Raw genomic sequence first — 15894 nt, forward strand, 5'->3', positions numbered from 1 at the left:
CGGTGCGCAGCGGGCGGCCATGTTGGAGCAGCGGAGGCGGCGCAGAGGCGCGTCCTGGGTCCCCGCGGCGGCGCCGGTAGGTTGGGGCCGTGGGCCTAGCCGCGCCGCGGAGGGGCAGTCCGCGAGGCGACGGGGCGGATGGGCCGGGCGGCCGGCTCTTTCGGGACCCGAGCCCTCCACCAGCCCGGCCAAGATTCCTCCCACCCCCCCTACCCCTTGCCCAGCGACCCCACCCTGGGGCTGTGCGACCCAGTCGGGCTCGCCCCGCTCGCCCCGCGCGTCCCGCGCGTTTCGCTGCCTCCAAGATCCTTGCTCCTACCCGCGGCTCAGGCCCCAGGGACATGGACTCCCAGGCCAATGGCCCTGATCTGTCCCCAGCCCGGTCCCCCTTGGATGAGGCCTCTCCCGTCCCCCATCTTTCATCAACTTCCCTGTCGGCCCCGGGGGCACGTGTAAAGGGAAGTCGGGGGCGAGACTGCAGCCTCTGTTTCCGGAGCCTCTTGGAAAGCCCAGAAGACCCTTCCCAAGAGTCTAGACCGACCTGGGCGGAAGAGCCCCCAGTTCACCCCCAATATCTGTGCCTGCAGGGAAACAGCCCTCTCCCTATTCAACAGTTCACAGTCCTGGGAACTACACCCCTTGGAAAAAAAATAATAAAAGAACTAAAGTCATGTGCAAGGATTGTGCTTGGAGAATGGCCTCTGGAGAGAGGAAGTGCCGAGACACCTGAGGATCCAAGAATGTTTCCAAACAAAGAGCCCCAGGGCACTTCCTCCAGGGGATTCTGAAAACTTCCTCTGCTCCATTAGGGTGGTGGGAAGAAGCTGCACAGATGCTCCTCCTGGCCCTAGGGACCTGCCTGATCCCAGCTGATCTTTTAATGCTCCAGTACAGCTGGGGAGCTCCCTCTGGGAGCCCTCAGTCCTGGGTTGGGCATTAGACATTAGTCGTGACTGATGCCTTACGTCGGAGATGAAGCCTATAACAACTTGAGTGTTTCCAGACAGCTCCATCTGGGCTAGACTGAGGTCTGCAGCCCTCCAGACCCTAGTTAGGACAGCTCAAATCTCTAGTGTCCACCTTATTAACCATTCTGTTGGAGCCTTTGGCTGTCAGACCTTAGGCTCTTGGTCTGGCTGCCTGATTGCTCAGACGCGTGTCTTGAGTACCTGTTACTTTTTAGTTTTTGTTGAAGGAGAGTCTGACTCTTACTTTGGGATTAGTCTCTGTGATTTGAGTGCCAGGAGTCAAACTTCTGAGCCTATCTGGGGATTCTGAAAGCAGAACTTTTGGAGGACGGGGGTTCACCCCTGAGCACCTGAACAACAGCAGCTGAAGGAACTGAGATGGGCTTGACTTCAAGGCTCATGTTGTCCTGCTCTTAGTTGTTTTTCCATCTAGATCTCTTAGTCCTAACCAGAGACCCCAGTCACACACACTAAATGTGCCTTACTGTTTCTCATTTCCAAGCCATTGCATAGGCTGCTCCGCCCTTTGCTCCATTTCCATCTGGTCCTTCCTGTTCATCAGTTGTGTGCCACCTAGGTGTTGCCTCTCCTAGGAATCCTTCCCTGACCCAGTGGCAAGCTGACCTGGGAGCCAATGTGCACTCCCTAGAACTTTGATGGTCTCTGTCTTGTCTTCTGTATAAGGCTCCTTGAAGGCAGATATTCACCTGTGTTCCCAGGGTTGAGTCTAATACCAGATTTCTGGCCTCAGAAAATGGAGAATTGAATTAAAATGGGCCAACCAAGCCCAAATCTTTCCAGGGACCCAACAGCCGCTTGGATGCTCTCATGAGCTTCTGGACATTTATCTTGAAGAAACTGCCTCTGACCCATATGGGTCCTCCTTGCCATCCCAGTCTTCACCCTGACACCATGATAGTTCAGGAGACCAGGGTTTTGCCGCAAAAAGTGGCTCACTGGCCAGGCCCCTCTGTATCAGTGGTGGTTATTGTGGAGAGTGTAGACCCTGATGGACTTACCTACTTGCCTTGTCCCTTATCTCAGTGCCATTCTTTTTTTTTAATTTAATGATATATTTTCTTTAATCCAATAAATCCAAAGTATCATTTTTTGTAAGCTCTACACCCATCATGGGGTGTGAACTCATGACCCCAAGATCAAGGAACGCATGCTCCACCAACTGAGCCAGCCTGGCGCCCCTCGGTGCCGTTCTTATTGATTCTTTTCCTCTTGTCTTGGAGGTGCTGAGCGCTGGTTTGTGGATACCCAGGCAGATCTGCAGTGCCTAATGCCATGAGCGTGGTGGTGCAGCATGTGGAGGAGAAAGCTGTGCACTCCTGGTCGCGGATCTCCACGGCAGGGAAGAAGGCCCTGGAGGAGGCGCTGCTTGTCTTTAACCCCATGAGCCAGGATCTCAGTGCCACAGAGGCCCAGCTTGTAGCCTTTCTGCAGGGCCTGCGGGATGATGGCTTCCAACCCACCATCCTGCGCAGCGGTGATGTCTATGGCTATAGTTCATGCACAGCCAATCCCCCAAGCCAGACGAAACTGCAAGCTCGTGCCCCCACCCCAGCTGCCACATCACCTCCAACCAGTGCTCCCCGAACTGCCATGCGGCTGCCTGCAGGCCGGGCCACGCTGCTCCCTGTGCCACTATCTGGAAGGCTGGCCAAAGCATCCACACCAGCCCTTGCCAAACATGCTACCACCAACCTGCTGCTGAGCTCCCTGAAGCAGTCAAGTGCCAGCCGTGCCCAGGGTGCAGCAGTGGGCTTCCCTGCCCACCTCTATCCAGGTGTCTACCCTGCCATGCGGCTCTCTGTTGTCCTTGAGGCCCTGGTTCCACTAAAGACTCCCATGCCCTGCTTGGGTGCCAAGCACAAGGCACAGTCACTGCAGCTCTCGCTTGCAGACTCTCCCCTGAAGCTGCGCAAAGGTCCAGGAAAGAGGCCGGGGAACTGTCGATCCAAAGCTCCCAGAAAAGCCACAGGCAAGGGCCCTAAGTGTCTGACTCACAGAGCCCCCAAGGCCAGACCTCAGCAAGGCACTACGCCCCGGAACAAGACCTACAAAGCCACTGGGTCCCTTAGTAGCCTACGAATGAAAGGTGGCTCTGCTCTGGGCACCAAAACATCACAGTCCAAGGCAGCTCAAACACTGGCCAAAGCTGCCCAGGCCAAGGTGGCTCGAACACATGCCAAAGCTGCCAAGGCTCGTGCAAAAGCCAAGGCAGCACAGATCAGGGCTAGGGCCAAGGCAGCACGGATCAGGGCCAAGGCCAAGGCAGCACAGATCAAGGCCAAAGCCAAAGCCAAGGCAGTGCGGGCTAATAAGGCCAAGGCCAGGGCAGTGCGGGCTAAAGCCAAGGCCAAGGCAGTGCGGGCCAAGACCAAGGCGGTGCGGGCTAAAGCCAAGGCCAAGGCGGTGCGGGCCAAGACCAAGGCGGTGCGGGCTAAATCCAAGACCAAGGCGGTGCGGGCCAAGACCAAGGCGGTGCGGGCCAAGGCCAAGGTGATGCGGGCCAAGGCCAAGGTGGTACGGGCCAAGGCCAAGGTGGCTCAGACCCAGTCCAGGAGCAGGGACAGGCCAAAAGGGGCTGTTCAGGCCAGGACTGCAAAAAGGGGCCAGAAAAGCCACCCTGAGACTGTGGGGCAGAAGAGGAAAAGGGCTGAGGAGGCAAAGGATCTTCCTCTCCGGAAAAGAACACGACTTGGGCCCCGATCGCCTAAGGTGTGGCTAGGGCCTGGAACAGCAAAACTGCTGAAATTCCGGGCCATCAAGGTGGACAGGCGGTGCTCAGATGATGAGGTGCGGCAGCGGGCTCAACAGATCCTCCGTGTGAACCTGTCCCCTGTAATACAACTCCAGCCATTGCTGCCATACTCAGCATATAGCAATGTTTGGGGAAACTGAGTCCAGTTGTCTGTGTGGCCAGTGGCACAGTGTGCAATGCCCATGGATTCTACAACCCCAAGGACTCCAGGTGCCTCTCCAGGGCCCAGAGAGCCACCATTCTCCTTTCAGAGACTGGAGGATATGGGGTGGTATGGGTGGGCGGGAGGGGTGGTCTCATGGCGCGATGCACTGTGATTTGTTACTCTTTGAGTTGTACCTCCACTGTCCATCTATCACGTTTTATACCTTTCCACCTTCCAGTCTCCCTGCCCACCCTTCATGTTTTTGTTTTTGTTTATTTTTTTATTTTTATTTTTTTGCGTTTGGCTGCTGATAGGCCAGCAGCATATAGGAAAAGTGGCCACAGGAACAGGGCTGCCAGAGAGGGTCCTGGCAGCCTGAGACGGGTCATTGATGTGGGTGGAAAGAGTAACTCCCAGGCTCTTCTGGAGGTGCTGGTCTCTGTAGATGTTGATAAGCAGCCCCTGAGGACAGGGGCAGAGCCACCCTGAGGGTGGCATACCTCCCTTAGGCCTGCAGTGGTTTGTTATCCAGGTAGGCCCTATACAAGAGGACAGTGGGTGGCTCTGTGAGGAACCTTGCAGCCAGCAGGTTTTTAGGCCAGGGAGGCAGGGTTTTGTGGTACTGCTCCCCAGGGGCTGTTCAGACAGCCTGGTCTTGTCTCCTAACCTGCTCTGGCTAAAGTCTTGGGACTTCTATCTGAGCTTGTCTGGGGCAGGGCCAGGACTGAATTTACTAAAGTAACTCCCTGAACTTCCAGCCTTGATTGACCTCCCCAGTTGGTGGCAAGGGATTAGGGATTGAGTCAGAGGCCAGGGCCCTGGGTTGTAGGGCCACTGAGTGTCCTCACTGACTGCAGAATTTTCTCCCTGGATGAGTGGGATACTGTGTTAGCTGAACCAGGAGAGTTTCCACAACTGCTTCATCCCATCATCAGTGCTTTCTGCCTGGGTCCCAAGCACTCTTTTCTCAGGTCTAGCCTTATCAAGCTTCCCACAGGGGCATGTATGTGTTTCAGACATTAATGGCTCTTCCATTCGGAAGTACTGGGCCCTGAACAAAACTAGCTCCCCTCCCATCTGCCAGTCTTTCCCTGTCTGCCTAGCCTGAAAGGCAATGGCTGGGGCTGGCAGGGAGGGGAACACATTCCCCAGAGGCTCCTAGAGCCCGTTTCAGGGCTAGGGTGGTAGCCTCATTTGAATGAGAATCCATCTTTTCCGTCTCTGGATTAGTCTGAACCCTGGCCCCACTAGCGTCTGCTGCATTGGATGGCAGACCTGTAGAGAAGTTTTGCTTGCTTTTTGGTACTCCTTCCCTTTTTTTTTTTTTTTTTCTGCATCTGGTGGCTGCAATTAATAGGGTGTGGTCTCCCTTGGTTCCCAGGCTCTAGGGACCACTTTGCTCCCAGCCTCACCGTGGCTTTACAGCCCTGCATGCTCCTTGTGTCTGGCAGTCCTGCTTTCATCTACCATGTGAGTATGGGGCCACACCCTGCTCCTCAAGGGTAGCCTGCTTGGGACCCACTCTTCATCCTCTCTCTCAGGCCTGATTCCAGCTTCCATGGCCCAGGACCCCCAGCCGGGCTAGGCTTCTTCCTTTCCAGTCTACAACTCCTTTCAGTTCTGCTGCTGCTGCCACCACTGGATGAGAGGTTGGCTTATTTCCCTGAGGGGCATCCAGAGGGGAAGAATTCTCCAGGCCTCCCTGTGGGGCAGTGAGGTGGGGGATACCCCTCGGATCTCTACCCAGACCCTGTCCTTCCCAATCCAGGCTCCCAGAAAAATTGCTGAGGAGGTGCCAGACACACTTCCCCCACCCAGCTGCTCAAGTGGCAGCTGCTACCCACTTACTGGTGACTTGATTGGTGGCTGTGGCCAGAACCTTCGAGCCTCGTCCACCTGTGGCCTTCATGGCCCTGAGCCCTATTGCATTGTCAGTCACCTATAGGGGGGTAGGAGCGTGAGAGCTCTGGAGATGGTATCTCTGGGTTTTCCTGGGTAGGTTTGGCCTTTGGGGGTTTAGGTCATTGCTGGGGGCTGCAGAGGGAGGCCTGTGCTGTGAAATTTTGGAAGGGGGCTGTAGCTCCATGTACTTCCTGCCTTGTCATTCTCCTTGGGCATTACCCCAGGAATCTGAGAAGTGCTTCTTTTGTGATTCTTGGAACCAGGGAGGCCATGGCATTGAGAATGTGCTCTCGAGTGGTTATGGCAACAGGAAGACCTGGTGGCAAGCAAAGAGTGATGAGGGTACCCATGTGCTCATGTGTGCGGGTCTAGGGTCAGGGCCTGGCCACTAACAAGCCCTGGTGGTTACAGGTGTTGAGAATGTCACCATCCAGCTTGACCTAGAGAGTACCTTCTACTTTATCCACCTCATCATGACTTTCAAGGTGACCCAATGCCCCAGTCTGAAGTCTTACTCTGTGCCTCCTGACCTGATGGCCACCAGTGATGCTTGCCCCAGGTGACCCAAGGATCCCCTCCAATCCCCAGACATTCCGCCCAGCAGCTCTGCTCCTGGAGTGCTCAATGGACCATGGCCACTCCTAGCACGTGTACCAATACTTTGCCTACAACTGCTCAGGCCTTTTTCCTGGGATCCCTCTTGCTCCTGGCCACAGAGTCAGTGACCTTGTTTGTGACCAGCATTACTCTAACATTGAGCCTTTCACTGAGGACAAGGTCAGGCCCAGAGGAAGGGGGGTTGGGCCATGGGGTGAATCCAGAGGCTCAGGTTTGCTTTTTTCTCTCAGGTAATTTTCAAAGTTCTGGACCCAGCCATTCTGGTGGAGAGCCCAAACAACCCCAACATTCAGGGTAATAATCCCCACAGCCAATCCTGTATCCTTGCATGTCAAGATAGCCAGATACTGGGGGGAAGGTGAGGTCCTCCCTGGGTGTATACACAAGTGGGGCAGAATGGCAGGCAAGGCAGCATCATTCCCCAGCTCTGCCCCATCATAGTCCCCTATTGTGAGCCCTGTTAGGGCTCCCCCATTCCTGTCCCATCGTTGTTCCCCACACCCGTGCCCAATGCATAGAACAGGCATGTGTAGCAGTTTCCATTCTCTGTCCTATCTGTCCCATCATAACTCCTTTATGGGGCCCCATTGTGGTTCCCATCACTACTTTCTATGTCAGCCCCCAACAATGTACCCCATCACTGCACTTATCACTGAACCTTGTAACTGTCCCCTCTTTGAGCCTCCATCACTGCCCCCATTCTGGTTTCCTGGGATTGCCCTCCCCTGATTCATCACCAGGGCCTTAGGTGGTACCCTACATCTCTGCAGCTACCTCTAAGTGGTGCCAGGGTGTCTGGGTTGTGACTTCTTTCTTGTAAAGCCGAAGTCTTGAAAGAAGAGACATAACCAAAACCCAGCAGGGCAGCCCAGAGTCAGTTCAGGTGAGTACCAGAGCAGGACATACCCCAACCTAGCTTTTTCTCTGTACTCGCCACCCATCTTGACTGGTTATTACCAACTACTCGCTGAGTTCCCATACTAGGTTTCTAAGCAGCTGTTGCTCTTCTGATCTGAAGAGAGACAACTGGCAAAGGAGGGATAAAAAAGATAACCTCAGCTCAGCCATGGACCCATCTCTCCCATGTGTACATTGAACAAGTGTCCATTGAGCTCCACTGTGTGCCAGACATCTATCTTCTGAGCAGTGCTCAGTGGGGAGCAGATAGACAAGGTATCTGTCTTCTTGGAGCTGACAATGAAAGAAAAGGGATAAATAAGTAAACTAGTAACTGTATATTGTTCGGCTGGATGATAAACTGATTTCTAGTTTTGATGATGGGCTGGGAAATGTTAAGCTTTACTTCTTCATTAAGGAAGCAGGTTTCACATATCTAGTGATGCCAGGATGGGGTGTCCAGGAAGCAGTGGGATGGGCAAGTCTCAGCTCAGGAGTGATACCAGGGCTTGAGCCATGCAGAAGTGGAATCATCACCTTTAGACTATAGTCATCCAAAGATGGTATGCCCAGAGGAACAGGAATGGGAGAGTCCCACTGTAGAAATGATGGAGGAGGTGGCTGTAGTGATGTAGAGAGAAAAGAGACTCTACCTCCATTCCTTCCCCTTCCATCCCAGCCATAGAGGGATGATGACCAGTGCACCTGAGGTCTCCCAATCTGTGTCTCCAGAGCTCCTGCATGTGACAAACCTCTGTGTGAACTTCTCCAAACTGCACACACTGACAGGCCACTGGGGGGCCTACATGGACACCCCTTCTACTTCTATGGCCTTTCATGAGCTCATGGCCAGAGGCAGCTGCCAGTGCCCATGGCCATGCCTCTGTGTGTAAGCCCACAGCTGAGACCCAGCCAACACGAAAGGCATGGTGAGCACCACGGGGGGGGGGGGGCATCCTATTGCTGGTAGGGTGGGCATGTTAGGGGACTGAGGCAGACTCATCTTGCCCTCCTCCCTGGCAGGTGCATGGCCTTTGCGTCTGCTGCCACCAAACAGCTGGTACCCACTGTGAGTGCTGCCAGGACCTGTACCAGGACCACCCATGGCAAGCAGCAGAGTCTGGGCACCTCCACGCCTGCCAGGGTAGGTGCCATGCCCTGTCTGCCTGGCCATACTTGCCTGGGTGAGCCCACCCCATATCCACCTTCCTTGTTCTGCCCCAGAATGCAAGTGCAGTGGGCATGCCTGCAGTTGTCCTTTTGACATGGCTTTGTATTTGGCATCTGGCAATGTGAGTGGAGGCATGTGTGAGCGTGTCAGTACAACACAGCTGGGCGCCACTGTGAGCTCTGCCAGCCCTTCTACCGAGATCTCAGGGAGGATCCCTGTTCCCTTCACCCTTGCAAACGTGAGCCCTCCAATCCCCATTCACAACTCTGAGCCTTCAGCTCCATGGTGACGTCTGACCTCTGTTCTCATTTCTGACCCATGATCCAGCCTGTGACTGTGACCCTGTGAAGGGTGTCTGTGTGATGCCTACACAGGTGACACTTGTGGCCTCCTCTCTGGGCAGTGCCACTGCAAAGTTCATGTCTGGGGCCAGCGCTGTGACTTCTGCCGGCCCGGTCGCTATGGCCTCAGCCCTACCCGCACAGAAGGTTGCCAGTGTGAGTTGCTCTGGGAATGTACCCCAAATCCCATGTCCTTGCTCTGCCCCCAGTCACTGCTCTGATAACACCATGTGCCTACCCCTGCAGCAGTCCCAATAGTGCCCTAAGAACCCTGTGCTCTAGCCTGCAGGTGTGACCCCCAGGGCTGGGTCCCTGGCACTCATACCTGTGATCCCTCCAGCAGTGCCTGTCACTGCAAACGCTTTGTCTCTGGACGGGACTGCAGCCGTTGTCTGTTGCACCTTGATCCACCTTGTGATTTGACCTTGATTTTGAGCATTGAGCTGCTAGAAACTGATGAATATAAGACTATAATCAGTGTGACTATAGACTGAGCCTTGCACATTGGTTGATTCAGCTCCCTGATCTGGTAATCAAGGTCAGTGCCACCTTAGCTAGCTGAACCAGCATATGCCCATAGGTGGGAGCTTTGGGAGCATAAAAAGAAAAGCAATGAAACAAGTTACAACAGTATTGGGTTTAAAGATGTTTTGCAACAAACACGTTTGAGGGAACACTCAGTCCAAGAAACAGTTCCATCCATTTCTTATCTTTCCTTTAACGTAAATCCTTTGCTTAATTATTACTTTAACCCCTGCAGTGTCCTCTTAAGAAGTTGTGCATAAGTACACTGGGGTTTCCTTACCCCCTCAGCAATAAGCAGAGGAGCATTTGTGCCCTGTACTCATACCCTTTCCTCCTGCAACAAGAAGTCCCAGTATATGATCTCCCAGGCCCCAGATCTTCCTGTCCTTTTTCCACCTACTTGCTCTCTCTTATGGCCCAAGTTCTGGGGTCTGAGAAGTGACTCTCTAGGCTGCTGGCCCTGTGACTATGACTTTGGGGGTGCCTACAGCAACAGGTATACAAGGCAAGGCCTGGGAATTGGGATCAAGTGACAAGAAGCCGGAGTTGACTCTTCCCTCCTCACCCCCATGCTTGCTCAGGTGTTCTGCTGGGGAGGGCCTCTGCCTGTGCTGCCCTTACCGCCGTGTCTGTCTCTGCCATGAACTCCAATCTGGGCACTTCTGAGCTGCTCTTGACCAAGCCACTGCTGAAGCTGAGCTTGGCCAGGTCCTCCAGGCAACTGACCCCCAGTTGCCTGTGAGTGTCCAGGTGGGGTAGGGGCAGGGGCAGGAGGAAACCATGGCTCTGACGTGGTTTTAAGGGGAGGGAGGGAATGTGTAGAGAGAACTAGAGCAGAGTTAGGAAGGTGAGAAGTCCAGGTGGGAGCATCAGCATGGTCTAACATTTGGTGCCTTAGAACCCATATTTTCAGGGCAGTATGGGAGAAGAGAGGGCCAGAATATTGGAGGACACTGACACCTGACTTGCCCCAGGGGGTTCCCTGGCTGCTCCTTCCCACTGTACACAAGCCTCAGGGATCTCTCCTGGTTGGCTCCAGCCCCAAATTCAGAGACAGCGTGACCCTCGATGTGCCCGCCACTCTGCTAGACAAACCTATCACGGAAGCCAGCTGCCCAGTGTGAGGAATCTGAGGAACGGGGTGGGTCATAGGTTACCGAAGGTCTGAGTAGGGATGAGGCCCATGCCCTGGGATATGGGTCCCTGAGGCCTGGGGGTAATGGGAATCTAAGTCCTGAGGGTCCAGGCCCCAGAGGAGCCCCTGCCCTTACAGCAGGGAGCTGGCTCTGTACTGCAAACTGGCTTGGACTTTGCACATGTGGTTGGTGGGGCTGGCCTCTCTCTACTGGCACCCACAGTGCCTTATGCCATGGAGTATGACATTGTCCTGTGCTATGAGACCAAGGTCTGTGACATAGGTGCCAAGCAGGTGAACGGGTGATGTGATGCTGGATGGCGGGCAAGTACGGCTCTATGACTGCTGACCTCTAACTCCAGGCACCTGAAGACTGGCAGGCATTAGTCTGTGTTCATGCCTAATCCCTCCCCAGGAGCATCCGCTGTGCCCATCTGCACTCAGAACAGCTGAGTGTTTCAGGTGGCCTTGACCTATGAGCACAGATAGGCAGGACCCTAGGACCCCCAACACCAAGACCCTAGTATGCTGACAACACATTTGAAACAACAAAGTGGAAAATCTCCAGTATGGAATATCATTATGCTGTACAGCAATCAAAACAGGGACTGAATGTAGAGCAGTAGGATTTAAGAAGTTGGTCTTTTTTGCATGGGTCATAAGATGAAATACTGGATGCAGCAGAAATGGGACATCCTTGGGACCACCTGATCATGGCCTCCTTATCCCACCCTTACTCTTTCCCTGCTCCTGCAGAGCTGTGGTTTTATCTAGACCTTTCTGCTTTGAACCGGGAACACACTACGTGATCCTGCCAAGGGGGTGTGGAGACCTGAGGGAGGCACTATCCTGGATTCCGTGAGGTCCTAGGGGCACTTCCCCACATCCAGGGGAGACAAATTATAACATGATGATGTGGATGCAGTGGGGCTGGGGAGTAGGCATCCCAGAGGCCTGGAGTTTCACCAAGAGGATAGAGACAGGTGGATAGTGTGAGGAGGGGGATCCAGGCAGGAGCAAATCACATATCAAAGAAAGAAGATGAGAATAGGCAGCCATCGGACCTCAGCGGTCCTATGGGCCACTTACTATGGGGCAGTGGGGAGCCATGGAAGGGGCTTGAACAGGGAAGATTCATGGAGGAGAATGAATTGTTAGGAGGAGGCTGCTGCTTTGATTCTGAGTGGAAAGTGGCATTGCCTAGACTAGATCGGGGCCATTGGAGAGGAGGAAGAAACAGGTTCAGAAGAGAAATGAAAAGGGGCAGGAATGGGCAGTGAGATCCACCGCACGCAAGGAAGAATAGTTAGGAGGTACTAGTCAGTGGTGGGGGGCTCACTGCCCTCTGCCTGCCACCCTCTATCCTCCTATCAGATTGTGCTCTTGCCTCCGATGAAGGAATTGCCTGGGCTGATATCTCTGGACCCTGGGGCCACAGGGCACTTACATTAGCTCTGCAGGGCAGGCTGCATGGAGGCAGCAAGGACTGGCCTCTCCAGCACCATGCCTGAGGTTTGTGTCTGCCTTGTCTGCAGCATCTCAGCCCTGCTCCATCGGGGTGGCCTTGGTGAGTGTGTGCCCCTGGCTTGAGGGGGCTGCAAGATAGGGGTTTCAGGAAGATGAACTGTGAGGTTCATCTTGCTCTTTCTTCTGTCAGCATGTGAGTGCCATCCCCAGGGGTCACTGAGTACTGAGTGTGCCTTGCTTGGTGGGCAGTGCCCTTGCCATCCTAATATCATTGGTTGTACCTGTGACCACTGCATATCTGGAACATATGGCTTCGGGCCCACTGTTTGCAGTGGTAAGCCTTCAGGGCCAGTGAATATGGGTATGGGGTCTGGAACCAACCATATCCTTTCTCTACATGACTTTATTGCCTGGTCATTCCCCAGAGTGCCACTGCCACGCTGAGGTGCCACCAGTACCATTTGTGACCCTGTGAGTGGGCAGTGCACATGCCAGGCAGGCTTTGGTGGTTGCCGTTGTGACCACTAGCTCTCTGGCTGGTGGGGCTTCCCATGCTGCCAGCCTGTGCCTGCAATGGGCATGCTGAGTTGTGCCATCCACTTACAGGTGTCTTTCAGGCTTGCCGTGGATCCATCATAGGCCGACACTGTGAGAGGTGAGCACTGTCACTGACGGGTTGGGTAGGAATTATGATGAGTGGGTCAGGCCCCATTCCTTGTGCTACTGCCCACAGGTGCCTGGATGGCTACAATGGAGACCCTACGCTGGGCTCGGGCCAGCAGTGCTGACCTTGCCCCTGTCCTGGGCTCCCTGGCTTTGGCCTCTATCATGGGATTTCCTGTCATGTGGACAGTGCAAGTGGATGTGTCCTCTGTTTCTGTGCACCTGGCTATACAAGTGAGGGATGTTTGGCAAGGGCAATCCCACGGCCCTGCTCATTTGTTCACAATTTCAGCGGGTCCATGAGGCAAATCTTTGTCAGCGCCACCTGTATGTTGGGCTGCAGGCTGGGTACCTCTCCTGGAGGAGTTGCTGTTCAAGGATAGGAGGGCCAAATGGAGGGGAGCTATAGGCATGGAATCTGTAAGCCATGAAGGTGGGCTGTAATGTAGCTTCTGTGTTCTCTCTGTGTTCTCTCTCTTGGCTCAACCTTGGACTTTCTGGTTGGGTGTATGGGACCTAAAGGCCACAAGGATACAGGAAGATACCTGAGACAACCCATGCATATCTCAATCCTTTAGAGGCCTCCACTGTGACTGCTGTTCCTCTGGCTACTTTGGGCACTCTTGGCCAGGGGCAGACCCCGGGAGGAGTCTGTTTGTATAATAACAAACCTGTCAGTGCAACAATAATATCGATCCCCGTGATCCTGCTGCCTGTGACCCCCACAGTGGGCACTACCACCACTGTTTGTACCACAGCCATGGTCCTAGCTGTGCCTACTGCAGGCCTGGCTTCCATGGCACTACCCTGTATCCAGGGGGCTGCTGGCATGAGTGTGTGATGAGGATGGGTGGAAACATGCCAAGGTGGGTGGATGGGTTCTTCCTCAGTCCCTGCCTCTTCCCAGGCTGCAGCTGTGACCCACAGGGTACTGTTTCTGCACAGTGCCCATCTCAGGCTGAAGCCTGCTTCTGCACCCAGGTCAATGGGCTGTGCTCTTGCTGTCCCCACACACTGGGGTGGGACTGTAGCCACTGTGCCCCCATCTTCTGGAACCTTGGGGGACCCCAGGGCTGTGAGCCCTGCAATTGCCATGCCCAACACACTGTGCAGCCAGCATGTCACCCAGCAAGTGAGGCCATGTTGCACATAGCTTGTGGCAGTGGCCAGGTGTGAGTGAAGGTGTGTGTGCCTATGACAGGATGTTACTTGTGGCTGGTGTGAATGTTCATGTGACCAGCAGCACTGGTGTGTGTGGCTGCAAACAGGCGTGTGAGTCTCTGAGTTTGTATTACATAAACTATAAGATAGGGGGAGAATTTGGGGTAGAGCAAACATGAGACTGCATGTGCCTGACCCTGCATGCGGCTGTGTGCTAGTATGTGGGTGACCCACCATGAATGGGTCCCAATAAGTGGAGTGAACATGGTGGGGGTTGAGGGGGGAGGAGGCCGAGGAGACACAGGTGAAGGGTGAGGATTGAGAGCTAGTACAGGCCTGCAGTGGATTCCACTTCCACTGTGAGGAAGAGTTTCCAGGAGGAGAATGGTCAGCGACTGAATGAAATGAGGCCTGAAGCATGCATTCTTGTGTCCTTGGTGAAGAGATGGTGGGAATCAGGGTGAAGGAGGCATCGGGGTGAGGGAATGGAGACAGTGGGGTGTTTGGGTCAGGACACAGAGGAGGCAAGGACAGCAGATCAGGAGTTGAGAACTCAGAGGGTCTGTGGGAGGTGGCAATGTGGGAAGGTGGGGGCTGGCCAAGGAGGTCAAGCCAGGAGAAGCAGGAAGGGAGGAGCCTTCAGCCAAGCACAGGTGTGGGTGCTGCCCGGGGCAGGAGCAGGGCAAGGAGAAGACTGTATTTGGTATGCATACGCTGCCTTTGAGCACTGATATCCTTCTCCCTGGCCCAGAAGAGGCTCTGTGTTCCTGCTGATTGGCCCATGCTCTTTTCCTTCAGGTCACAGGTTAGTGCACCTGCCAGGAAGGATTTGGGGGCCACACGTGCTCCAGGTGTCAGGATGGGTACTGGGGTGACCCAGAGCAGGAATGAAGAGGTGAGAGGGCCACTCACAGATCCACACCATCCGGGGTGAGGTTGCCCTGAAGAGGCCCAGTGTGGAGTAGCAGGGAACAGTGGGGCTTTCCCCAAGGAAGAGCACAGCATGTTTATTGCTGTTTCCCCCAAAACTCAAAGAAATGCTCATGAAAATAGCTGTTGGCAAGGCCAGGTGGGATATGCACATAGAGAGCACACATCAGGTGGCTTTTTTCTGAATCCATCTTCCTGACCCACCCCTACCTACCAGCTGCAGCAAATCTAGGTCACAGCAAGCTCCCCAGGAATCTGGGCCTGGAAGTCATGACATCGTGCAAGGGGGCCCTGGGGTATGGCCACCCTAGCCTATGTGCAAGCAACTGCACAGATCCTCTAGCAGTTCTTCTTAGGTACTTGTATGCTTGTTGTGTGTCTGTTCACAGCTGAGGGAAAGGGCAGGTGGGCATCTGAGACATCTGCTATGATATTCCTTCCAGAATAAGGAATACTCCTAAAGGTTGACCAGGGGTCGGCTGGGAGCACTAGTATGCTAGTAAATATTTAACAATTGGCTGGAGGTCAGAGGGAACTGATTTGTAGTGTTTGCAGGTTTCCATGGTGTAAGGAAATCCACCATGGCTGATTTTAGTCTGCCTATCATTTGCCAGCTGATTCACAAAAACACTTGGCTCTTGTTAGCCCCCACCACACCATGTAGTCATGTGAGAGGTTAGGGTCAGGGTTTGTTGGGTCAGAGATCAGAGTTCACATCTGAGATTCCTACCCCCATCCCCATTCCCACAGATGAAGGTGCAGATGCTGTGAGTGTGGAGCTGGTGGCATGGTGTAGGCTGGTGGTGCCGCTCCTCCAGAGTGGGGCAGTGGGCATTGCTCTCCTGCTGGGTCAGACCCAGGGGGACCTCCCTGCACCAGACACCATAAGCCAGGAGCTGCCCAGATCTGAAGGTGTCCTCCATTAGGCACAGCAGACCAGGTGAAGGGCCAGGAGGCTGGAGGCAGAGGTCAGAGGGTGGGGAGGAAAAGAATGCACAACTGATCATCTGATCATCTGCACCCTTCAGGGAGGGGACAGCTAGGGCCAAGGACCAAGCACTGGATGTTCATGAGGTACTGGCTGAGGTGGGAAGTCACGCAAGGGCTGCAGAGTGAAGGCTGCAGGCAGCACAACAGACATCCTGAGGCCTGGAGGCCAGTGTACAGGAGGTCACACCCCACTCATACCCTTGTTCAG

The 15894-nt window shown here is 54.4% G+C and overlaps 2 protein-coding genes across 7 annotated transcripts in view; both read left to right on the top strand.

Moving 5' to 3' along the window:
- Positions 1-8110, top strand: CCDC71 (coiled-coil domain containing 71). 5 transcript variants are annotated; one of them, XR_008666878.1, is made up of 6 exons: positions 1-76; positions 2210-3776; positions 5268-5356; positions 5428-5535; positions 6637-6700; positions 7177-8110. XR_008666878.1 is itself a non-coding variant. In XM_055343870.1 (5 exons), the coding sequence occupies exons 2-5, from the start codon at positions 2262-2264 to the stop codon at positions 6638-6640; spliced, it is 1716 nt and encodes a 571-aa protein (XP_055199845.1). In that variant the 5' UTR covers positions 1-76; positions 2210-2261; the 3' UTR covers positions 6641-8110. The 5 variants fall into 5 exon arrangements, 2 of the variants coding, with proteins under 2 accessions (XP_055199845.1, XP_055199846.1); XR_008666879.1 differs by having other exon boundaries at positions 7983-8110; XM_055343870.1 differs by having other exon boundaries at positions 6637-8110.
- Positions 6642-15894, top strand: part of LAMB2 (laminin subunit beta 2) — a 24077-nt gene continuing 14824 nt past the window's right edge. For both annotated transcript variants that reach the window (XM_055343842.1, XM_055343843.1), the window contains exons 1-3: positions 6642-6700; positions 8036-8232; positions 8327-8447. In XM_055343842.1, coding sequence (XP_055199817.1) covers positions 8407-8447 — 41 coding nt within the window. In that variant the 5' untranslated portion in view covers positions 6642-6700; positions 8036-8232; positions 8327-8406. The remainder of the gene's footprint in view (positions 6701-8035; positions 8233-8326; positions 8448-15894) is intronic.

This window comes from Nyctereutes procyonoides, unplaced genomic scaffold (genome assembly GCF_905146905.1).
Source record: "Nyctereutes procyonoides isolate TBG_1078 unplaced genomic scaffold, NYPRO_anot_genome, whole genome shotgun sequence".
In the NCBI taxonomy this organism is placed as follows: domain Eukaryota; kingdom Metazoa; phylum Chordata; class Mammalia; order Carnivora; family Canidae; genus Nyctereutes; species Nyctereutes procyonoides.

Excerpts from the sequence above, each read along its gene's own strand:
- CCDC71 (XM_055343870.1), top strand. The coding sequence starts at position 2,262 with ATGAGCGTGGTGGTGCAGCATGTGGAGGAGAAAGCTGTGCACTCCTGG. Across the intron at positions 3,777-5,267 it reads GGCGGTGCTCAGATGATGAG|GCTCTAGGGACCACTTTGCT; the intron begins GTGCGGCAGCGG and ends CTTGGTTCCCAG. Across the intron at positions 5,357-5,427 it reads GTCCTGCTTTCATCTACCAT|GCCTGATTCCAGCTTCCATG; the intron begins GTGAGTATGGGG and ends CCTCTCTCTCAG.